Source organism: Paramormyrops kingsleyae, chromosome 4, assembly GCF_048594095.1.
Source record: "Paramormyrops kingsleyae isolate MSU_618 chromosome 4, PKINGS_0.4, whole genome shotgun sequence".
In the NCBI taxonomy this organism is placed as follows: domain Eukaryota; kingdom Metazoa; phylum Chordata; class Actinopteri; order Osteoglossiformes; family Mormyridae; genus Paramormyrops; species Paramormyrops kingsleyae.
In genome coordinates, this window is record NC_132800.1 from 35,809,411 (window position 1) to 35,834,666 (window position 25,256).

A 25,256-nucleotide genomic window follows, 5' to 3' on the forward strand; every position below is an offset into this window, starting at 1 on the left:
AAACTCCTGGGCCTTGGACCAAAAACAAAAATAGTTACAAAGCAAAACAAAATTGCAAAAAAAAAACAACAACTAAGTCCTCCCTAGTTTAGCCTCCTGGAAACAACATGGTTCTTTTATTGGCTCCACCCTTAACCCCAGTAACCCCTCCCTCAGACACGCCCACCTCTTCATCCAGACTCTGGTTTTCCTGGATGACGCGAATCCAGGACAGCATGTCCTCTCGGTCCTCCGCTTGGAAAAGGTACTCGCAGTCGGAGGTGGTGAGCCGCAGCACATTTTTGCGCTTGGTGTCGCTGTAGGAGATGTCAATCAGGCAGGCCTTGACGCTGATTGGCTGCTGCTCGCTGTCACTCGCTGAAGATGCCTGGGCCAGCCCCTCCTTCCTGTCCTTGTAGAGGTAGAGGGAGTGGCCTCGCAGCACTGCATACATCTGCTTCCAGGTCCGGATACCACTGCCCACTCGCTGCCACGGAAATAAAGAAATGAAGAGAATTGGAGAGAGATTAAATGAGGCAGAGTGACAGAGTAAAAGAAGACAGAGGGAGAGAGAAGAATAGAAGGGTGAGCCCAGACGAACAGGACAGGTGGTGAGAGCAAGGTTGGAATAAAATGGGTATAAAGATCCCAGCGTTCCTCTCAGAAAATGGTCAGATTTTGCTTACAGGGAACAGCAGTCATGATAAAGCTGGCCTGCCCTGATATGCTCCTCATCCCTATTTCTGGAGCTTCAGCAGCTCCCCACACAACACGCTACCGCAGAAGTCGCAGACGGCTGGTGGACCTTGTGCTCCGGTGGGTACCACACTTCGGTGGATCATACACGCTGGTGGATCCCAGGCCATCTGGCAGCCGGGAAATGTAACGGTATGGGATGGGATGATGAATGCCTATAGCTAACAGCCATCTCCCACTCACAGCCGTGTCAAGAGCTGAGGTGGGGGGGGGGGCAGATTGATCCGTGTGTGTGGAGGAATCAGGGTATCCAAGGAATCGCCTATTCAACTGACAATGAGATGGATGCAAGCCAACTTCCACAACGAGAGATCCGGTGGACGTCCCAGTTGCCCTTCGACATCTGGAGGAGCATCGTGTGAGAGCGCCAGGCCGCCTGACAGCATGGTAAGACTCTAGCCAACAGCAATGTGGTACCCCTTCTGCAGCTCCAAGTTCAGAACAGGAGCTCAAGGCCAAACTCACCATCGTTCTTCATTCCTACGCAAGAGTTTCCAGTGAGGGCGGGGCGGGGATGCATCTGACAAAAGTCTAAGGTAAAGGAGGGCCCAGTTTCTCTCTGAGCGGTCATTTATCTTACTGCCAGAATGTCACCGTAGAGAGGACACACGGCGATCTATGAAGGACCCGCGTGCACCAGGACCTTCTGCCAAGGATCTGCCCCACTTAGGGAAGTTTAGAGAGACAGATTGGGGGAGGGTGCTCTGTGTAGGCCATCTACACACAGGAATCTGATTAGTCTGCTGTGCTACTAAGTGTGGACTAATTAAGACACCCGTTCGAGATGTATTGAAAAATAAAGCTGAACAAGCAACATGGGAGAAGGGAAAAAATCCAGGAAAGAAACACCGATTCGTCCAGCCAAGGAATAAGACATAATGTGATTGCAAAGCACCAGTTGTAGACAATCTTAAAGCCTCCATGAGAGACATTACAAGCAGAGCCCCAAATGCAAAGCCCACATATCACAGACAGGACAAGCAGAGCCCCAAATGCAAAGCCCACATCACAGACAGGACAAGCAGAGCCCCAAATGCAAAGCCCACATCACAGACAGGACAAGCAGAGCCCCAAATGCAAATCCCACATCACAGACAGGACAAGCAGAGCCCCAAATGCAAAGCCCACATCACAGACAGGACAAGCAGAGCCCCAAATGCAAAGCCCACATCACAGACAGGACAAGCAGAGCCCCAAATGCAAAGCCCACATCACAGACAGGACAAGCAGAGCCCCAAATGCAAAGCCCACATCACAGACAGGACAAGCAGAGCCCCAAATGCAAAGCCCACATCACAGACAGGACAAACAGAGCCCCAAATGCAAAGCCCACATCACAGACAGGACAAGCAGAGCCCCAAATGCAAAGCCCACATCACAGACAGGACAAGCAGAGCCCCAAATGCAAAGCCCACATCACAGACAGGACAAGCAGAGCCCCAAATGCAAAGCCCACATCACAGACAGGACAAGCAGAGCCCCAAATGCAAAGCCCACATCACAGACAGGACAAGCAGAGCCCCAAATGCAAAGCCCACATCACAGACAGGACAAGCAGAGCCCCAAATGCAAAGCCCACATCACAGACAGGACAAGCAGAGCCCCAAATGCAAAGCCCACATCACACACAGGACAAGCAGAGCCCCAAATGCAAAGCCCACATCACACACAGGACAAACAGAAGCGTGATAACAGATGTGATAATTCCGGTCAAGAAGCATCCACGTCTGGAGACAAACATTTGAGAGCGGGAGTGATCACGTAAAAGCGGGAGTGATCACGTGAGAGAGTACCTTGCTCTTGTCCATTGTGAACTGCCGGAAGTGTAGCCATCCCTCTTTGGAAGAATCGCTGAATATGTCCGAGGAAGAATCCCTCCTGGATCCGGAATCTTCCGAGGACTTGTACCCATCCAGAGCTTTAGCCTAAGGAACAGCAGCTTAGATACCCAGTACGCAAACGTGAACTGCCCAACAAAGGCCACATACAACCTTAGTTAACAAGTGTGAAGAAAGTCTTGGTTGTTAATGCTGTCTACATGCTGCCCTTAACGGTGCCAAGCCCAGACTTAGTCTGTCATGGGGCTGACCTGTAAGCTGTACCAGTCCAAAGCCCATCTGTGCCCTAAATACCAGTAGGTGAAAGGAGCACTACCTTCTTGAGACCTCTGAAGGCGGGAATGTGCTTGCTTGAGGACCGTCTGGTTGGTAGAGACAAAACCAGGAAGGTTAGGGTTCATAAGCCACGCCAAGGGGGACAAGGGGAGAGTTTGAGGAACAAGCAGCAGTTGCGGTGACTGGACACTTACGGCCGCCCTTCTTCCCTGTAGTTGTCCAGACCCTCATCAAAGGACTTGGACCTCTCTGTTTTGCTGCCAGATTGCTCCTGGATGTTTCTGAGTGAATCTTTGGGGGCAGAGAGAAAAAGGAGTGAGATCGACAACATTTCAGTAGCAAGCATAGCAAGCTTTTTGGCAGTGGTGGGGGGTCATACCTTGGTCGTGGGAGAGCTGGCGCCGCATGAGCGGGGACGGGGTGGCCGGACTGGGTGAGGTTGACGGCGAGGGGGCAGAGACGGAAATCACGGCGGAAGCGGGAATGTGTGCGGCGCCGTGGTCGGCAGTGGGGCTAGAGGGCTCATCTGGAAACACGCGACAGATGGGAGTCACACATCATGAGGCACCAGAGAGGCACTGATAAACCACCAGGCTAAGAGCATGAACACAGAACCAGGATGTCAATACAGAACGTCACATCAATGTTCCACTACAAAAGATTACCTCTGAAGATGGCATAAACTGGAAAACTTGGAAGAGAGACTTACAGCTATACAAGGGTGGAGCTGTTAATCTACATTCTGATACTGGGCCACACAACAGACGGCTAAGTAATTGGTTAAACAAACAAGCCCGCCGTCTCCCAGCCCTTTCAATAGACCGATTCATCCCAGGCATCAGGTGATAGGTGGAGCCAAGTTGCCAGGAACGGGTCCAAAGTTCGCCTATAAGTCAAGTGAAGTATCGCTACATCGCCTGCATAAAAACTCAGGCAGCAACATTTTACCCTGGTCCAATTCAGAAACTCGAAAGGGGCAGTGGAAAAACAGCCTTTCCTACGACCTGGAGTGGCAGAAATTAAACGCATGACACTGTTAGTGACCAACTTACGGCAGCAACTAAACAAAAGCTCAACACGCAAACAGAAGATCCCAGGGGCCCACTCACGAGGGCCGCCATCAACGGGGACGGGTTTTTTTGGAAACGTCCCCTTTTCCAAGAGGAGGAAAAGTTCTGGGTTGCGTGTCCCGTTCAGAGGAGTATCTGAGACTGTGCCGCTGAGGGGGTTTGTGGCTATAATTAAAGTAGCTGCCCTAGTTTCCCACCCCCCCAACTGCTCGTACTGGAAGGAGGTAGGAGTCTAGCAGAGCCCCACTGCAGTCTGCACACTCATCCAGTAGATACTGCAGGGGCTGGTAAACCACGGCACCTCTGCAGCTCTCCAGGGTCGACCAGGATTCCATGTTGGGGCTCTCTCCCTTGCATTACCTTGCACTTTCACCCAAAGTCAATCAATTTCTCTTACGTATTCATCTTTACATGCTACTGGAGTGACTGAGGTTAAGTACTGAAAGGTACTACAGCAATGTCCCTTCTCCAGTTTGAACTAGCATCGGCTGCTCAGACATTCAGCCAGAGAGCAGGATGAATTTCACACGCCCACGTTTCTACCACACGGTCCAAAAACACAAGAGCCGCCACAAGCGTCGGAACGCTTTACACCCTCGGAAACTGCCGCCTTCCTCTGCCTGCAAGTCAGACGGTCCTGAAGACCCAGATGCTTGACCTGAGGTATGGCTACGTTCATCCATAGAAATGCCCCCACAAGGACTGTCAGGGACTGGCCACAGACCCTGGAGTGGAGGGAAGAACTCCAATGGTTCCAATCTGCCACAAGGTGCAGCTGGTAACCTCTAGGTGGCTCCGACTGAAATACTGCCAATTGGATACCAAGCAACAGCAACAGCTTCTCTCATTAACCCACCACAGGTCATCAGAGATCAGACATCTGCTGAAGAGGTCATTATCAACCAGAACGGCCTTGAGGAAGCACAGGGCCACATTCATAGCACACCCCTTATTAGGTCTTATTCATCGCTCTGTCTCCAACATGTCACAGGTCACACTTCTCTATATGCTTGTGTCTCGTGATCCACGACTATCGTGATGGAAAAGTATCTGGGGTCTACATTTAAATGCTTCCAGGGCTTTTGGGGTTTTGAGTTGCATGTAATGGAAAAAAAAAGAAAAAGACGACAGAACAGTGCACAGAGTTTGTAGCCAACACCCTAAGCACAAGCCTAACGTCATTGCTCAAAGGTGACAGCTGAATAAGTCACTCTACTATTTTTAACACTTTTCTTAAACACAGAATTATAGCTGAATCAAGGCCCCACCGGTTAATATTAACTAACCACACACCTCGCAAATGATACGTAGGGGATCTTGGATCAAGTGATAAGATGATAAAGTACTTAATCACTCTAAATCAATCAGTTACAGGCAACAAATTATTAAAAACAGCCGAAAAAAAACATACAGCCCAATGTTAACAGCCACTAACAATTAAAAGAAATGGTTTGAAACTGAAATGATAAACTGTAAATGTACAAGAGCACTCCACATGGGGGGGGGGGGGGGGAGAGAGAGATCATAAACCAGGGGGGGGACTTAAAGACTGCAATGACAGACTGTGTAAAGCCAGGCCAAGAAAGTGCTTTAGCACATTTTTGCAGTCTTTTGGGGTTTTGATTAAAAGGACACAAATAATAATAATACATTTTATTTATATAGCCACCTACAACAAAACCTCCCCTTTAGTGTATTTGTACATTTACCTTGTACCATGACCCTGACCCTGAAGGTCCACCCATTTCCCGTATATGCTTCCGCCTCCCATCTACTTCCATCAATCATGCTGCCATCTACCAATCATTCCTTAAAACCACCCCACCCCAAGCCTTGCTGTTCCACAGTTTCCATGGTGACCGACACGTACCTATGAAGGGAATGGCGTCGAGTGACTTCTCGAGGCTGCTGGAGCCACTCTGCTCGTCCAGCCTCTTCAGCCGGACCTCTCGTCTGGCGTCATTGGGTAGCCAGCAGGTGACACCGGTCGCTGCATCGCCGTCCGGCTCGTTCACCGCTAAGAGGTAGGAATGATGACGGAGGGGCTGCACCCCGGGTTTCCCCAAGGCTGGCTTCTCCCTCAAGACCACTGGGTCCAGTGCTCCATCCACACCTAGGATCTGTGGGGGCTTGACCATATCCGGCGGTCCGGACGGTCCGAAGTGAGCAGCACCGTTGCTCGAGGGGCCGTGGCCAGATGGTTGCCTAAGTGCTGGGGACTTAGAGGAGACTGAGCAGGAGGCAGTCCGGGACATAAGCTCTGGCTCCCTTCCTGGAACCCGCAGGCTCTCAGTGCGGGACCGCTGCTGGCCAGGGTGGCCCAAGACACCAGCTGTGACTGCTCTCTGTACGGCTGAGCCCCTCTCGGCCAGCCACGGCTTCCTGTCCACGACAGAGGACAAGAGGGGTTCTGGGCCTTTAGGGAAGTGCGGCACCATGGGAACTTGGCGAAAACTGCTCCCTGAGTAGGTAGTGAGAGACCTGTGAACAGGAACTCGCATGGAGAGGGAGGACCTACCCACCCGGCACCCTTCAGGGTGCTGGATCTTCATTTCCTCCGTGATGACTCTGCCGTAGCTTCGTCGCTCCACTGGCTCCAGGTAGTCAAAGGAACGTGTTCTAGTCTTGGGCTCTCCCTGTTGGTTGGAGGGGAAGCCATCCTGGGAGGCGCTACGTGGCCAGTTGCCTGTGCGAGCAGCGAGCTCGGCTGCACCCAGGCGGTCATGTGATACGCTACGTGGGGGATGCACCCCAGGGGGGCCCGGGTATGCCCGGTCATGGGACGTGCTACGACGCCGGAACCCCTGCCCGCGAGGTGCCGGCTGCGGCCGCTCACCAGGTCCCCGGGAAGCCGCCCGCAGGCAGTCCAGCCGCTCCTGGATGGTCCGCGAACCGTAGGCGTGCAGCCGTTTGTGGTCTATGTACTCCTTGTAAGTTTTGTAGGTCCGCCAGTCGATGTTCTGGTGCGAGGCAGAGGCGGTGGAGGAGCGAGTCTGGGGGGCGTAGGCATTGAGATGAGGAGGAAAAGGGTCAGCGCGTCCGTCTGGTCGCCCAGGGTAGCTGGAAAGACCGCCAGTGGGAAGATCGGTCCTCCGGCAAGGAGTGAACTGACTTGCCGGGGATGACATCGTCAGGTGCCGGGGGTTATTTGGGGCAGGGTCCAGGCCAGGCAGGCAGAAGTCCGTCCTGTGAGATGGACCCAGGTGGCCTATACGTGACCCATAGCTTGAGAGGTCGGCATTGGTGCTCTGTAGGGTTGGTGGCGGGACTGTGACCTCCCTGCGATAGCCCAAGTCCAGCTGGGCATCTGTAGACGTCCCCAATGGGACCCCCTGGGCCACAGTGGCGTCCGGAGCCTGGGCCATGGCTGGGACTCTTGTGTCTATGCGGGGGTAGCATGCGAGTGGGGGGTCGGGGATCTGGTGAGCATGTCCACTGTACGCATCGCTGCCTTTCAGGTATGCATCCTGCGAATATGCCTGGAAGAGAGGGAACATCCGTAAGCCCCACGGACTTGACAGCGAGCTCCAATATCATCAGACAAACTCGAATCATTTTGGGAGATGGCAGCACGTCACAATCATATGGTGAGATGAACATACTGCCGACTCAAAAACGTAAATAACCGACCCAGTGACGCCTCGCAGCCAGGACAGTGAACCTTCTACGGGAATATCGATTTCCAACAAAGAGGCATATTCCCTTCCCACGATAGTAGGCTGTATTGGGTGACCATTTCCTACCAAGGAAGCAACAGGCCCCCGACCCCCCCTTTCCCGCCGCCGACTGTCGGACCTCATACCTGCCTTGCCAGCATTCTGGTCCGCAGGCACACGAAAGGTGTGAGGGCCGGCTGGCCAGTGCTGAGAGCCAGGCTGGCAAAAGGCACCTCGGTGATCATCCCAGGCCAGCCTCAGGTTAATGCCAGATGTGTAATTCACAAAAACAAACAGAATGCCGTTCCAAACGTAGGCAGAGTTTCCCTGAGCTTTGGCCACCGTGTCTGATCACCCTGTGCCACGGATACAAGCCTGCCCGCTTATCGGACCACTGGCGCTAGACCCGCCTTAGAGCTACCTTGACATCGCTAGAAAGATCTGAGGGCAAAGGACAGAAGGCGAGAACTGAAAGAAAGAAAAAAACGGGCGAGGTGGATCCACCCGTACTGAACGCTCATGTCGGCTGTAAAACAGGTGATATGGACAGAGGCGTGAGGCAGACAGAGGTGAGGGGAACACAGAAAGATGAACAGACAGATGGACAGAGATGGGGCACACAGAATGGGGGAGGAGCACAGCGGCGGCAACGATGTCGCGGTTACGCTTGTTTGTCTTACCAGAGCCAGATGGACATCGCTGGGAAACTGCGACGCAGCCAGAGGTGTGGAGGACAGGAAAGGAAGAGAGGAGAGAGAGAGAATGAAGCAAGGAACAGCAGCGGCTTATCCTGCCATCCTGACGCTGGTACAACAAGTGAAAAGGCGTTTGTGACACAGCTGCTGCAGGGGGGTGGGGGGGCAATGCAGGGAGAGATACCGCGTTACTGCTGTCGCCGGCAGAGGACCCGCGGCTCTGCACCCACCGCCTGCATCCCGCGGTCAGTCCTGGGCGCCATCGCTCTGCATCTCTGTCCAGAGCAGTTCTCCCACGCTCGCGGATGCTGTCCCGGCTCCTTGTCCCTCCCCCTCCTCTCTCTCTCTCTCTCTCTCTCTCTCTCCCCTCACCATTGAGATGACGAAGGCAGCTGCTTGATTATACATTCAGCTCAGATGGCACACCCCCCCTCGTTTTTCTCCCTCTCCCCATCCCCTCCATCACCAGGAGCACAGGCCGGTCAGGTGACTGCAGCGGCCGCACCCCCCCCCCCCCCCAAACATCCACGAGGATATGCACGGACGAGCCTCCACACCTGACATCCCCCTGCCTACCCCAGTGGACATTCAATCCCCCCCCCCCCCGTTCCTGTTTCACGCACTATTAGGAGTGAGAATGACTGGTCATGATAGCAATAGATTTAGTAGAAGTGTGTGTGTGTGTAAGTAGGCCGAGTATGTATGTGTGTGGGGGGGGGGGCAAGCAGTGGGAGGATTCATTTATAAATTTCTCTCCTCAACAAGTACTGTCCGCCTCCGCAGAGGGATCACAGACATCAACATCTTTCTGAGGTTGGTGATGCAGTCGAGATACAAAAAGAAAAACTGGTGCCCCCAAATTAGAAATCCATGCAGGCATCTGTCTGTAACAGGTGATGGCATTAAAGGCACAGGCAGCCCGGAGAGACCGTTCGCGAAGGCTCAAGGCACGCCCATAACTGCTGTTGTCGTGGAAACCAGAAAAGGAAAAAACACAAAGCATTGCCTTCCCAGTCTGCTCAGTGATAACCATGTGATCAAATGGTAAAAGCATGCTGACAGAGGGTGCAGGAAAGTGAGTATGGCCCCTAGGGCTGGCCCAGGACTTTAGTTTGGCACAAAGAAGGCTATCTCCCGATGACTTTGCAAGAATCTGGCAAAGAGGCCAACAAAGTTTACTTCCTGTAAATGTAACTTGCTAGAGTAACCATGTGACAGCTAGCCATCCTGTTTCTGATATGGATGAATAACAAGCTGACAAGCCACATTATAACTATTTGTGCCAGAAGCCTAGGACCAGAACTCCTTGCATCTGTCTTGTCTTGTCATGTTCCCTTGGCCAGCAGGACTGAACTTGGTCCAAGACGACTCCTTCACAGGTCAGACATGGAATTTTTATGAAGTGTTCAGGCAAGATGTCAACAATCGTGGGCAGCATTACTTCTGAAGGGGGGCAAAAAAACAGGTCATCCATCCTATGACAACGCACCTCTTGGAGTTACAAGATGGCAGTCATATACGTAAAGGCTCGAGCTCTCTGACCAATGAAAGGTCTTATTTTTATGGCTTGACCTGCTTTATCTCAACACAAGCTGACGGTCATTTACAGCTCACTGGGCCGTTCCCATGTAGTGGTTCCGCTCCCTTCCCAGCATCCCCAGCACACATTTGGCTATATATAACTGACATTTTTGCAGTGCTGGTCGAATGCGCCCATACTCCTTAAACCCATATAACCAAGCCGCTTCTCTGCAGCCTCAGTCAACACGCAGTCCCCATCTGCAATAAGCGGTGCGCCATGGAAACCAAAAAGCATACATTCGCACTGCAGTGGCCCCGTTACCAAGTGTGGCATTCCACTACTGGCTGCATGTCTCCAGGAGAGCTGGGCTTGTACGTGGAAAATACCACCATACCCTTAATAAACCCGGGTGATGTGATTTCAGAGGGAAGGCTTACAACTGTTGAGGCAGAAGATTATCTCCAAAGCCTGAAGGTCCCACAGTTACAGTCGCGTGGCCCCACGTGTTACGGCGTGAAATTTAGGTGGCGCTGCTGCTCTGAATATGGTTTGACTTGGACAGGTGCTGTTCTAGAGACCACGCCGGTGCTCCGATTCGCGAAACGAGGCCGGCTCTGTCGCGGTGGCCTTGTTAGAAGGGCTTAGGAGGTGCGGCCGGGGAACAGTTTCCAGATGCCTCTGATTGGTCGATCTAAAGTTCTGCATCACACCAAAGCACAGAAGTGGGGCGGTTTCTCCGAGACACCGTTACGTAACATGAGTCTAGCTGCTTCCCAGGCCAAGCTGTGCTTTTTCACACAACGGCCTAATGGCAAAGCTTTTTGCGTTTTATCACACAGTAGCGACAGCAAAAAAAAAAAAAACCCAGGAGACCAAAGACTCGAAGGACAGGAGCATTTAAATTTAATTCCATTGACACTGCAGTGAAAAAGAAAGGGGTGCAGCTATTTCAGACAATACAAATCCCTCATCCCACTGGCAAAGTGAACACCACCTCGATAAGGAACACCACGGAGATCATAAACATTAAGTGAGCACGTCCGAGCACAGTCCTGGGAGGCCGCCGACACGTGGACCTTCTCTCGCGTTTCTTCCGTTGCATCTGGCCGAACAAACGAAACTCGAAACGGCAGAATATGACAAAGAGGACGGCGCATGCCAGGCGCATGCCAGGGTCAAACGGCACACTTACCAGCTGCAAAATATCTTCATCCTTTGGCATCACACAGAGCTCCAGGAAAGGGTCACTGCAGAGGGGAATGAGGTAAGAGAGATGAGAAGGGATGACCCCCCCCCGTCTCCACAGCACCCTAGTGCAATTCATTAGCCTCAGAGTCCTAAAGTCCCTGCCAATCTTTTTTAGATTAGATTATATTCAACTTCAAAGTCATAGTGCTGATTACAAATACAGAACCAGTGCAGTTAGCATCTAATGAAGTACAAATAGCATATATACAAATACATTATAAATAAATTATAGATAAAATATGAATATAAGTGTAAATTATGCTTCTGTGCAAAATATGAATATAGTAGTTGCAGAATAAGAGCGCAGACAGGAGGTACAGCGAGGATGGTTGTGCTGGGAAACATAACAAGAACTGAAGAACTGTGAAGTGAATATAGGTGAGAGGAGTTATCACCAAAAAGTGTGCTTTCTAAGCTGCAGTGAACCTGGGGGAGGGGTGAGACGCATCTCATCACAGGCTCTGTGCTTAAGGGTATAAATCACAGCCCTGGTGTCCTGAAGAACATACCTATGAGAAGAGCTTAACTAACTTAACTAATGATCAGCATCATGACTGTGACCTGGTCCTGGCTGGTCCAATACCATGTTTACAGTGTGTGTCGTGCCGTTGGGCAGGTTTCAGAGCCACGTGTGCGCGCTACCCTCGTACGAATGGATGTGGGCACTGAACCGGCACTTCGATAGGTCTCCTGAATTAGTCCCGGGGGGGGGGGGGGAATCTGCCGGCGCATCATAAAAGAGGATAACTCAGCCTAACGGCTTCGTTAAGTACACCCCGCGGTCCAGAGGAACCCATAAATAACGATGCGTTTACTGTAACATGGGCAGATGTTTTGTCTACCGCTGAGATATCCTTGTTTGGACCAGCACAAACAGGGTTTGTGATGCAGAAGTGTGTGTTTGAGTGTGTGTTTTTTTTCACAGGTACATGGACGGGTGCACCAAAGTCAGGGAGGTTACCTGTTCTGTATCAGGCCTATGACCTGCGAGTAGGTCTTCCCTATGATACTCTCTCCGTTCACTTTCACTATCCGGTCCCCTGGGAAAGAAACACCAGGTTATGAGGCAGGTACAGAGTAGTGGGCATTTCTGTAGATACAAGCTTTGGGTCGTGCTGGATTACTGCCTCCGGGCTGAGCCAAGGAACAGGAGTGTTAATTGCCCCATGTAAAGTCCTGTGGAGGCAGAGCATCGTGCGTATCTTTGCTACGGAAAGGAGGCTCCCAGTAGAGTTACTGCATTATGTAGGTCATGAAAGAAAAGCCTTTTTTAAAAACTGAATTCTGATTTTGGGGAGCATTCGCTGGTACAACAGATCTCCCGGGAATGCTGCCCTTCCAGTCGTAAGTCGAGATCATCCAGTACCCTGAATACTCTCCCAAAGGTGTCCCATCATGCGATTTCAGGATGGAAGGGGACAGAAGATTAAGTGAATGTTCAGGAGAAAGCTGGTCCCATGCTGGGCAAAGATCTAAAAAGGGAGCCTGGGGTTGACTGTACCAAAGGCCACAACGCATAAAACAAACACCAAATACCTTCAGTAAATACCCAGCTCTATAAAAGGTCAGAGGACCAACCATACATGTTATGGAAACTGCTTGGAGTATGAGGGTAGAATGTCCCATGACTGGCTACTCCAGCCTGCCTCAGAGAGTGGGTGGGTTCAGCTGTTTCATAAATTTTTTACTTTTGCAATTTTTCTTGACTTCTAATTTCATATTCGTACAGACCTCCTCCACTTGCACCAAGGCCTTACCTGTACAGAGTCCTGCCTCGTGGGCAGGGCCTCCAATCCGCACTTGTTTCACGAAGATAGTGTCCATTGGCTCGAGCCGGTTCCTTGGTCTCCCTGGCAACCACAGAGGAGCAATGTCAGTGGCGGTCTAATGAGACGACCCCCCACAATTTTTTTTATTTTTTTTTGTCAGAATCTTTAATGGCACGGTGTCATCTGCCTTTCAAATGAATGAAGCCAGTGGGGAAAAAAAAAGGTAAACATTCACATGGAGCATGAAAAGGAAGACTTACGACTGAATCAAACCATTGTGCTCAAAGTCAGAGAATGAAAAAGTGCCCTCTGTAAACAGAAACTATGACATTTATTGCATAGACATGACAAGTACAGAAATAATGATACTAACTAACATTTTTGGTCAGCAAAGTAAGAAACTGGTACTGCGGGATATTTCGCTGCGCAGAGGCTACGCGTCCGGACTGGTACACGAGATGACAGCCTGACGCGTTCGCGACCACCACCACCCACACACAGAGCGGCTACCGGAAAGACGCACCCAGCTGTGCTCCTCCTCGCTTTCCGAATGAGCGACACGCCACGCCGTGTAAACGGCAGGACCTCCAGCCGGACGGAGCGGCAGCCACGGCCGGAAGGTGCGCCACTGCGCCAGCATTCTGGCGGGAATCTAAACGCGGCCCTTTAAAACACCCTTACATAACAATGACACGCTGCCGTACCGGTTACGAGAGGCTACCCAAACTCCGTATTAAGAGGCATGACACATTTCTCAGTTGCCCTAGGCAACCGTTGGTCCCTGAATATGCGTGGAGTAAAGCTCTACAAACAAGACGGAAAGCATCCAATTGCAGAGCTGAGTGCTCCTCTCACTGGTAAGTGACAGCAATTGCTTCGGGCAGTGCCTTCAGAGATTACAGACCATTTCCATGGAAACCTAAGCCATATACCCAGGGGGAAGGCAACAAAAGCGGCTTCACATGCCTGCTGAAATACCCGCGGGGGTAAGAGCGCCGCCCTGCAGGCAGGAATGGATCAAGTTCAGTGAAACACGCACACAGGAGGGTCACCACGGCTGACCCTGTATCGCTGTGAGCAGACGAGCCCGAATCACAAAGATTCTTGCAGAAGGTGGGGTTTGGCAAGTCCTGCGGGGCCCATAGCTAAAAAGACATCGTAACTGGCAGTGAACACGTGTGCAACTCGAGTAGCATAGCTCACCTGAATGTGACGAGATTCTCAGCATGCCTGACACGGGTGGGTCCGGCCATCTGCGCGAGGTCAGCCGAGTGCTAAAAGCTCACTTCGCGTTTCAGACCCTTACGCGGCTGTATTTAGCGCCTTCTGCAGCAGCAGAGTGTTTACAGGGAAATCCAAGGATGCAGTGCAACTGAGCTGACACACCCAGACGCACACTGCATCTGATGAGCCACGCTAAATATGTAACTTGACAGGTATGGCTCTGGGTATGTGTGACTGATGCGTGAGGGGGATCTTATCCAGCAACGTTGTGGCAATGCAAATCTCCAGCCTGGCTCTGCAGCGCCCTCTTCTGACATTCAGCTGGACATAACAAAGACTTTCTTCACTCTGCAGGGCAAAATTAAACACTGGCGACGAAGTCCTCAGGAAGGACAGACGGCTCGGGCTGAAACTACGAAAAAACGTGGGAGGTGACAAAGTTTTGGGGGTGGGGGGTATGTGGTGAATTCCAGAGGCGCAAATTTAAAAGCGGCTGACCCGTCTCTGAACTGCAGTGAATGTAGAGGGGAATGAGATACGTGGCAGAATGGCATCAACGGTACCCGGTCAGCAAGGATGCCTACAGCCATGCGGAGGAGTGGAGTGGAGGAGCAGCCTTTACGAGGCCAACGTGCATCACAGCCAGAGCACTCTGAGGGGTGTTCAGGAGTGCATCACGGATCAGACCAGACGTGCCGCAAGATGTTTGGTGAACAGGGTGGAGGGTGCGTTTCGTTATGAAACCATATGGGGATTAGAGAAGCTGTAGCCCCCGTCCCTCCACTCGGAATGCATCGGAGGGGGAGGGGGGGCGGTGCCAGCCATCAGAGTAGCGCAAAGCACCTAGTGGAAGGGCTGACATGCAAAGTTATACAACAACCTGACAAACGTAAGCACCGGTACGCAGCGCTCCCTCCTGTGGCGAGGAATGGGATCGCAGGAGAGATGACTCACCGTGACACCTGACAGACCGAAGCGTCTCTCCTGCTACATCACATGGCACATTAGCCTAGCATTAAACCTGCGGTAAAGGATCCCATTACCTCACACTGTGCTCGCTTCGCAACGTGAAAAAAAAAATACATCATTAAATTATATATTACACACAGCGACTCAAATGACATAATATGTAATACAGCACATTGTAAGTGCTCACATGATGTGCCTGACCATTATCAGCTGGGCTTAAGCTGATATTGGCTGAATCAAAGAGGGAATAGTGAGAATCATATGAAATAAGCCCCTCACCCTAAAGTCTCATCAGTCTGATACTGACCCACGCAGCACGAAGGGGTAATTCCCCTTTCTGCGCTCTTCTGAATGCCATTCCCTGGGATTTCCACCAGAGGGAGCCAGGTGCTGGCTATTACACACACCCCTGGCCTCTCCTCACCAGTGCTGGCAGAGCAGATCAGGACTGCTGCCACATCGGTCTCCATGGAGACACACGCCCACAGCGCCGCATAACTGGTTAACACCAGTTACCGGTGTGTGTGTGTGTGTGTGTGTGTGTGTGTGTGTGTGTGTGGGGGGTTGTGTGTGGGGAAAGATTAGCAGTAATTTACTCAGACACAGAATGTGGAAACCAGCTGCGGATAGAGGATGGGCCTTCGTGGCGTGAAAAGCACTGGAACGGCACCACCTAGTGGTGCATGGTCCCGAGTCCTCCAGTCAGACGAGAATGGAGGCCACGCCTCCTGCACACACATCTGGTCGGATCTCGTGGGCCCGGCCTCCGACTGTCTCTATGGCGCTCACAGTGAGTCCCAGACACTACGGGGGGAGCTGCGACTTTCCCATGCGGATGAAGCGCTTCATCTCTCTCCTCACCGATCGCAAGAAATCACATGTGTAGTACTGAGCCGCATAACAAGAACATAATTATAAATGATCATTATTATAAAGCCTGAAATCTCACAGGTGCCCTCTATTTAAACTTCAAATGGCAAAGATACAAGGTCATTTACAGTGAAATGCCACATCAAAGTGACACGCGGCACTTCCTGCATTTCCCACGGCTGATCGGACAGATTCAGCAGAAAAAAACAGTCGCCCAGCCATCAAAGTGAAACGCTTTACACTAAAACTTCGCTTCCAAATGCCAGGGAAAGGGGGAGTTCCGACAGGGGAACTCAAAGCCAAGAGAAAAGCAAAATAACCGCCTCAATTAAAACGTCCTTTGACATGTTAAGTGTCGACTGCTTCCCGCCAGGCGCCCGGCGGATGTACCGAAACAAATACTGAGAGACATGTGTTTTCCTTTTTAGTTTTTCTGTTTGTTATTTTAGGGAGCAGATGAGCCAAATTTTCTTCCATCCTAGCTGTTTCCAATCAAGCATCAGATGGAGCCCCACCAGTGTTCCCAGCACTTCCTGGGTTGGGAGCCTATTCTGTCTACATCCTACAGGTCACATCGTGTCACACAAGGGCACCACATATAATATTAAGAGAAAGACTGTTGGGATTCCAGCAGGGGGCGCTAATCTGCCGACAGATTTTAGTGCGCCCTCAGGAAGGAAGGATGCCCCTGTAGGTCGAAGAGAGGAATAAAAAAAAAAAATCTAGTGATTCTGCTTGATCTGTAAATGGGGCTGGGAATTTCCCACATGTTCCAGTTACTGTGGCTGGGGGACTTGAAGGAGTTTCCTGAATGAGCCGACATGCATGGCTTGGAGGCAGTCAGGTGAGCACAGCGGGAACAGCATGCGGCCCTGAGGTCGAGCGCCGGCCCAGTAGCCACGGGGGAAAGAGGACCACAACTGTCCGGATGGTCATGGGGGGGCAGCCACCAAGAAGCGGAGTCACAAACAGCTGCAGCCTATGCTACAATTTTTTGGGCTTTTATTCAAAGCGCTGGGGACTCTGCGTAACCATGGAAACCAACATCTTTGACCCAGAACGTATTCCGGCCCTTTAAGAGCTTCGCCGGATCTGGATTCAGGCTCCATGCATGCCAAGTGAGGAATTTGCCCCAAGCTCTCGGGGACTGTCGCTTAACCCCTTCCTCCCACTGTAATTAATCTCAAACTGACCGTATGGTCATGTGGACCTTTAATTTACCATCTTTAATTTAACTGCCGGGTAATAAATGGCCCATAAATTTGGTGGGGGGGGGGGGGGGAGGGGGGCAACCAAGCGGGGCAGCTGATTGTGAGAACCAGCTTGCTTAATCATACAGCGGTCGGTGTTACACCCCACCCCACCCCAGCGTGTGTCGAGAGGGGCAGAGGGTGACACTGCCCCCCAGAGGTGAGGATTTGGTGTCTATTTCTGGAAAACCTTGATAAGGACCCACCACTCCCAAATAAAATGAGATGGCCGATTCTCTTTTTACCAGTCTAAAGTCTAATATCTGTTGCTTTTCCAATCGTAATGAAAATGTTATTAATTGGAATTAGATCATGCTTACGTCCATCCATTTTCTATGCCACTTATCCTATGCAGGGTCTAAGGAGTCGGGAGTAGGGCTGGCCAATGTATCGATACAAAATCATATTGTGATTATAAACTAGGGCTGCCGAGATTAGTCGACGTAGTTCGACATCCATATTTTACATTGGCATAATTTTTTTAACGAAATTACCTTTATGATTTCTAAAACGCTTCAATTCATTATAACAATTATTTTCCATTAAACGATTTATTTAATATCTCTGCGTAATCGTGGGAGCAGTTATCGCTAAACAGAAAGGTGGTTTTACACTGTGCAAAGCTTCGATGGCGCACCGCAGCGGTAGCGCTCTGCACGGGCGCCTGAGGAGGAAACGCACAGGAGCTATTCTGGATGATGGACAGAGTAGGCAAAACCAGTGTTGTCTATTCATGTTTATCAAATTAAACATGTAGTGCAGACAGCTTTTTAAGATCTTTTCTCCTTATAGCTGCTAAATATACTCACCATTAAAGCCATAAAGTTGTCTGCCAGCTACCTTAGAATCTTCACTGAATAAGTGTTTGAGAAAAGGTTTAGGCTAAAATCTGGGCTTATTCTACGATGCCAGTGTGTGTTCATGCACGTTAAGCTTGTTGGGACCGGTGTTATTATCATTAACTAAAACTGAGATGAAAACAGATACTAAATAAAAGAAATTTTGTGAGCTGAAATAAAAATGAATTTTAATTACTTTAATCAGGAAAAAGTCCACCACCACACCACCAACGTCTTTGTTTATGAACAATATCTCCTCTTTTAACATGTTTTGGTTGCTAGGATGCCCTTTCTTCACTGCTACTTCACTGCTTGCGTCCATGATTTACCAAAACAGTAGAATTCAATAACCAATAACCAAATTTAATAAGCATAAAGACATGACAAATTTATACAGATTACTAACTTTTGGGCATCACAATACCTATCTCATTAATTTTAGACATACTACTAATCTGCTTATTGAACTGTGGACGAAAATGTCCGAAAAGCCGGCATCCATTATCTAAAGCCCTGTAATGACAAACAGTTTGTTGCTGCCAAAATAAAATTGACTTAAACAGTAAATTTGATTTTCAGGAAGAAAATCGTTTAGATTAACCCTTCAATCGGTAAAATACTCTATAGATTAATCAATAAAAAAATAGTTAGTGGCAGCCTTGTTATAAACACTCATTTAGTCATCAATTTGAATATTGTGAATAATACTCCTAAAACTTAAATCTGGGGTCATTATTGGATGAGCACAGTGATTAAGTGAATTAAAAACCTGGAAGTACACTGCTGTTGTACCATTGACCCAGGTGCTTACCCAGAACCACTAAAGTTTCTCCATGTGTAATACAGTTAAAAAAGTCTAAATCAGTTTGGATAAGAAGTCTCAGCTAGCCAGCTAAATGTAAACTCTGGTAAAATGAGGTCAAACGTCCGGCTCCTTTGTGTTTGCATTATGCACTCAGCTCACTGTGGAATGTTACGCTGATTTCACAATGTCTAAGCAGATCACAAAGTCCAGAGAGAGTCCAGATAGAGCCCCCGTTCACCTCAAATACACAGAGACGGCGGCCGGGCGGCGGCCCATCCCCCACAGTGATGCCGTCATGCTTCTCTGACCAGCCTTTCACTCACTGTGAAACCAAACACCCACCCGGCGCTACAGCCAAGCAATGAAGGTAACCCAATCGTTAAAAATGACTGGGAGGAAGGACAGGAGCAGGCTCACCTCGACGGACACAGTCTTCATCCTGAAAGGAGATGGAAGAATGAAGTAAGAATTCAGATTTTTTTTTTTTAGGCTACCAAAAAGTCATGAGCAGGCAGGAATCACCCAGACATTCAAAATCCGCGGACTGCACACCCTCTCAGAATAGGTCTATGAAAGGTCCTGATACGACTGCACATGCAGCGAGAGACAGCGGACTGGAACGGGCTAAACCCGAAGCATTCAGAATCCAACAGGTCTGGATTATTTCGCTGGGTTCTCGGTGTGGAACTCCAAGTGTCCGGCATGAGGTCCCAGGTGAATTACTCTAACATCTGGCCGTGAGAGGCTAAAAGCCTATAATGCGATTTACAGTCTGATGTTTCCGGGAGGGTTTGGTCACCCGGACTGTGTTATTGTGGTCGGACTCCGCCTGCTGTGCCTATGTGCGTGACCCTGACTGCAGGTTTAAGAAAATGATGTATTAATAACCATAAGCAAGAGTTGTAGCCTTTATTGCATCCCAATGGTCCCATAGAAAGAGCTTTAAACACTACATATCCCATGATTCCTCAGTAGTCCCACAACACACCTTCAGACAGACCCATTTTGCAGTCAGAGGGTTTTAGCGAATTACAATGTCTAAGCAGATCACAAAGTCCAGAAAGAGTCCGGATAGAGCCCAATTAGGCAGCCATGCGGTGGCAGTCATGTGACCCCCACCCGAGGCCCGCCCACAGCCGAGCACGCTCACCTTGAGGGAGGAGTTCACAGCCGACTCGGGTGGGTAGACGATGAAGTGGCGCAGTGTGAAGCCGAATCCATGATGGGTGCGTGCCAGCCGGATGGTGGTGGGGCCCCCCCACGCAAAGGGCTCCTCCTCTCCGGGAGGCGCGGCCAATGCCGGGGATGCCAACTCCACCTGTCATAGGTGCGATTCGACAGTCTGTAAGGCTGCTCAAGATATCACATTACAGGCCTATATGTGACTATTAATCACATAACATTACACAGGAGATGAATCAACACCCACAGAGTGTTGTATGCACACCCACAGAGTGTTGTTTGCATTCAGGATTAGGATGTACTGCAGGGCGACATTACCCCCAGCATGAGCATGAGATCAGTGTGAGGGCTACTCACAGTTTTTTGTAACACCCCTGTATTTTACTGGGTATACTGGGTATGTTGGTAACTGCGAAAATGGTGACTCACACATGAACACAGCCAGGTCGTCCCACACACATGCATGCAAGCACACACGCACATGGCTTTCCCACACTGCCAAGCTGAACAGACAATAATAATAAGTGTACTGGGCTCGCACACCACCTGATTCTTTTCCATTCCCAGAAAGAACTAATTTAAAAATGAGTATGAAAAGTTTCTTAGATCACCTCCCATTTCCCGCCCTCCAGAGACAATAAGCCAGACCCCTCCCCCCCACCACCACAAGGAGCCAGTGAGGTCACTCTATCCCAGAGATCCAAGCCAACGTCACCGAGCAACAGGGCATGGAGAAGCAGGGGGAACCGGGAAGGCCTTCGGTGGTGCACACGACCGTGCCGGCCTCGCACACTCATATGGCTGAAAAGAAGCTGTCAGACTACTGATTGCTTCGCTATGACGACAGTCTGCTACTGGTCTTAGAAGCAGAGAAGCTGAAAAAGAAACAAAAATGTTGTGACGTGCTTCTGATCAGACCACAGCGTGACCGCGGTCCCGGTCCCAGAAGCCACATAAACAAGTGGCGGTAGGAAGAGCGAGGTCGACCACAACTGCGATGGCAGTGTTTCCCCTACCATTATATTAAGGGGGCGCCCCGCCACCCCCAACAGAACCTCCCACCCCCCCTCGAAGGTCAAGTTAATTTTATTTAATTTTATTTTCTATATAGCGCCAGATCACAACAGAAGTCATTTAAGGTTACCTTTCCTATAGAACAGGTGTATACATTGTCCTTTTATTAAACAAACTAAATAGCCTTATATTATTTATATTATTTATCTTATTTACACAACAGCTTGTCGTTTTTGTGTCTACACGATTGCTCATTTACAATTGTCGTGCGTTGGAAAATAAGTCGCGTCAACCACCCGGTCAGCAGTGTAAACTGTGAGAGGGACTTCTCAACCATGAACAGGGTAATAAATACGTTTCACAGTGGGATTTTCTGCTTTAAACTATCACTATTTTAAGCTATCAGCGATCACTTTTAAAGCTTAACAGTTAATGTATTTGCAGGTCAAGACAAACATCCGCAATTGGCTGCAAGGAGACCATCTCGCAGCCTGCATACGGATCTCAATAAATAGGCCAGACGTTTCTGACTTCCCATATCAAGAGGCTCTAGAGATGTTCTTCCAGAAGCACAACAAGATACACTGCAGTGACAAAAGCTGCACACTTTGTGGATAATTGTCATAAAAAGAAAAATTCTGATGTTTAGTTCAGTTGTTATATTGACTGCTGTCATTAAAAGAAACACATGAACACCATGAATCCTGTCGGGGTCCGTCTGCCCCCCCCCAAAGCTGTAAACCTAGGAGAAACACTGGATGGTCACTCTCTGCTGAGTATAAAGGGCTACACATCCTCAAAGCCAACTCAAAACTACCCGCCCCACCGCCATATTACACATGAAAGCCATGAGGACAGAAGCCTTCCACCAGGAATGACATTACTCTGCAACATGGGGACCATTACCAACAAGCCGTGCCTCTCGGAGGTGATTATTCATAATCAGGGTGTCATCCTAACGGGAGCGGAGTGCTGGGTGCCGGCCACATCCCTCCGGGGGGCCGCGGCAGACTGGAGGATTAATAAAGCCACGCCCAGTTCGCAAGGGCTCCCTTTGTCGCCATTGTCTCGGGGATAAGCGACGGAATCCCCAGTGGAGGGAGAGTGTGCCGTTACCACGGAAACGAGCCACCACGACAACAGGGCGCCGGGAGTGGAGGCACGGCCCTCTAGGTGCACCCCCGGCACGCCCCCCCCCCCCACCCCCACCCCTCAGCTCCTCAGCCATCTGCTCAGGAGCAGAACCCCACTGCTCTCCTTAAATAAGGCTGGTTTCAGATTGAGGACCAGGAGAGTAATAACCAGTAAAGGATGTTAGCTGACGAGCAGCCATACAAATACACCGACACAGAGAAGAGCAGCTTAGAACCAACTCAAAAGAGCGGTACTGTCATCTTTGTCTTCATAGAAGGGAGCCAGGAGACAGGGGGCGCCAGAGATGCCCAGCCCTGCCAGTGTGACCACACGGCAGTCTGCCCGGACGCCTCAGCCACAAGGTGGGCGGTGCCAAGGGCAAGCTGGCTCGCTTTGGCCAGTGCCAAGGGTAGTACAGTGACGGCGGAAACCTCCGGCATTTTAAATCATTTCTATCATTTAATCATTTAAATCGTGTCATTTCTATTCATAACCAATATATTCCTTCAATTACTATGTAATTAAGTGTAGTTCAAATTATCAGAAAACAAAAAGGTGGTTTATACTAGTGTTGTATGGGATACTGATACTGAAAAGGTACCACGATATAGTATTTTCTAAAGCTGTTCAGCATTACATTTCTTTAGTGCCAGTACTAATTACACTACTACAGCCATCACTAATGTTATATACCGCTAACGATAACCGTTGAATCTGAACTATGGCATTAATACGTCCGAACCACGATCAAAACTCAATTACCCCATGTCAGAATTGCACGCATCATGCTATACAGCATATAGTTCCTGCGAACTGGCAAATTAGATTTATAGGCACTAAGTGCTCCGCATAAAAAGACTTGAGGCTACTAGAATGTCCGCTAGTTAAATATGATCTCCCTAGTTTCAGTGATTTATGCAAAGGGTCTTATAATATAGTTTTTACAAGTTTTTATAACATAGCAAACAGATAGGCCATGTTAATTTCAAACTTGCAGCTGTACCTACAGGTTATGCTACGGTGTGTTTTAAGCAGTATCAGGCATAATGTGCTGCGTGGGAAGTGTTCTTTATATGTTTATTGAGCAGATGAACAGAAGAAAACAGAAGAGGCCTTTATGGGCAATTATATTACCTGTTCGCTATTTTTGCAATCATTTAAACCAGACACGACACACAAAAACCCCTGACACTCTCAGTGAACAAAATGCACAATCAATAAGCAATAATCTGCGAAAATGATCGAACGCGGGCAATTCCAGTATGGTCACCGTCACCTGCTGTACCTGCACTCTTGAGAACAAGTTAAGACGACACCTTAAATCACGAGATATTTATCGGTGAAGAATACATTTCGCCTTGAGTGAAGAAGCCCTCGGGGGAAACTCCAGGAGAAAATGCTGATGTAGTCGCATAGGGAAAATAAACGGCCGAGCTTTGACCCCACGGATCCTAGAGAAATCCGCCCAGTCGTTCTGAGGAACGCCAAGCTCAACCTGCTAAGGCGGTTGGCGGGGGGGTTTTCCTCTGAACAATTGGCCGGTGCGATCCTGGCGATATATTCTGCAGTTTCTCCTACAAAACAGGAACTGAGGCTCGGCCGTGTGGAGGCGCGTGAGGAAGCCAAGACTGTGGAAGTCATCAGCTTCTAATGGACCGTCTTGGTTTCCAAAGTGACCCCCGGGCAAAACAAACACTCCGCGACTCAAGTCAAGTCAAGTGGGTTTTGTCATATCGTCCATATATTGGTGTACAGTTGTGGTGCTAAATAACATTCCTGCAGGACAATGAGGCGACACAGAAACAGCAGCGACAGAGGGGAGGGGTTTCCCAATACTTGCAATACGTGTAAAACACAGGACAGTGCAAAACAGGGTGCGTGGGACATATGCGTTTGCATACATAGTGCAATTTGTGTGTAAAAAAATTACACTATAAATCAATCAGAATGATGCAATAGATAATTTGGCGCCAAATACAAGAACTTAAATGTTGAGCCATAAAGTGCAATGGACACAAGCAGAGTAATCAGAGGAACCTAGACCTGCGCAAGGTGAAGGAGTGCAAGGGAGTAGGGACCCTGAACCATGACCAAACAGTCACCTGCTCGAGACTCAGCCAGGTGCAGCTGCTTCACCTCACGGCAATGTTCAGGCCCAGGGTTTAATATTGCCTTAAACCCTTGGGATTCAGCATTTGGGCTGCACAACTTCACAATGGACACAAATAGAGGGATTCTCTATGCTCCTACAGGATTTCCTTTGACCTGTACCGTGGTCAAATACTAGGAACAGAAAACGTGGAGATAAGCCTGGGAAGTAGGTTGAGAAACAACAGACTTGCTGTCCTGACAGCAGTCACACTGCCTGACGGGCATTAGAGGCAGGGCGCTGTGCCCCAGCCAACTTCGCACTGTCACACCCCCCCTCCCCCATCAACGCCGAGCATGTCCCGGCTGGTAAAATTAGCTGCTTATCATACGGCCCTGAAACCAAAAACTGTTCAAACAGAAATGCCTGATCATTATGGGGTGTGACCTCGCCTCGTGTCTGGAACCGGCGCTGACGGCACGGCGTACGGCAGTGTGCGAATCACGGCACCTGACGGCAGGGAGGTGAGGGATGCGCCGTAATGAGGCTGTACCATGGACAGGTGGGGGGGGAGCGGGCGGGGGGGGGAGCATGGGACCTTCCGACTGACACACTGTGTTCTGACTGACAACTGTGCCGAGCCAATTGGAATGCGGGCACACCGGGGAGATCCCAATGGGAGATCCCAAACCACTGGGCCGCTCCCTTACTCACTCCCATGAACTTCAGGCACAGACACCCAAGATGCACACCACACACAGAAAATGGCCACATCTGGAAATGCCCACGACACAAACGGACGGTGCAACAAGACAATGCTCAGAGCCGCCGTTCAAATTCGGTGGTGGTGGGGGGGGGAGGGCGCTGCTCAGTGCACTTTCATTTTCAAAACAATTTACCCGGGATGGAGGTCGACTTTGATTATAAGCCTGGGCTGACATGTCGATTCCTGCCCCCCTATGTTTGCTCAAGAGAAACTCCCTGGAAACGGCTGATATTTATTCTCCATCTATAATTCATCGCATCACACTGATCGCAGCGGCCGATAACACGCCCTCTACAGACGCCCTC

The 25,256-nt window shown here is 49.9% G+C and overlaps 1 protein-coding gene across 4 annotated transcripts in view; it reads right to left on the reverse strand.

Moving 5' to 3' along the window:
• arhgap21b (Rho GTPase activating protein 21b) overlaps positions 1-25,256 on the reverse strand; it is a 46,323-nt gene that overhangs the window by 7,157 nt on the left and 13,910 nt on the right. For 2 of the 4 annotated variants that reach the window (XM_023815720.2, XM_023815717.2), the window contains exons 3-14: positions 19,917-20,084; positions 19,184-19,205; positions 12,798-12,890; positions 12,002-12,080; positions 10,985-11,039; positions 8,256-8,282; positions 5,790-7,398; positions 3,229-3,375; positions 3,044-3,140; positions 2,890-2,935; positions 2,529-2,660; positions 167-466 (exon numbers count right to left, since the gene is read on the reverse strand). In XM_023815720.2, the coding sequence (XP_023671488.2) occupies positions 167-466; positions 2,529-2,660; positions 2,890-2,935; positions 3,044-3,140; positions 3,229-3,375; positions 5,790-7,398; positions 8,256-8,282; positions 10,985-11,039; positions 12,002-12,080; positions 12,798-12,890; positions 19,184-19,205; positions 19,917-20,084 (2,775 nt within the window). The remainder of the gene's footprint in view (positions 1-166; positions 467-2,528; positions 2,661-2,889; positions 2,936-3,043; positions 3,141-3,228; positions 3,376-5,789; positions 7,399-8,255; positions 8,283-10,984; positions 11,040-12,001; positions 12,081-12,797; positions 12,891-19,183; positions 19,206-19,916; positions 20,085-25,256) is intronic. The other 2 variants (XM_023815721.2, XM_023815719.2) reach the window with 1 other exon arrangement.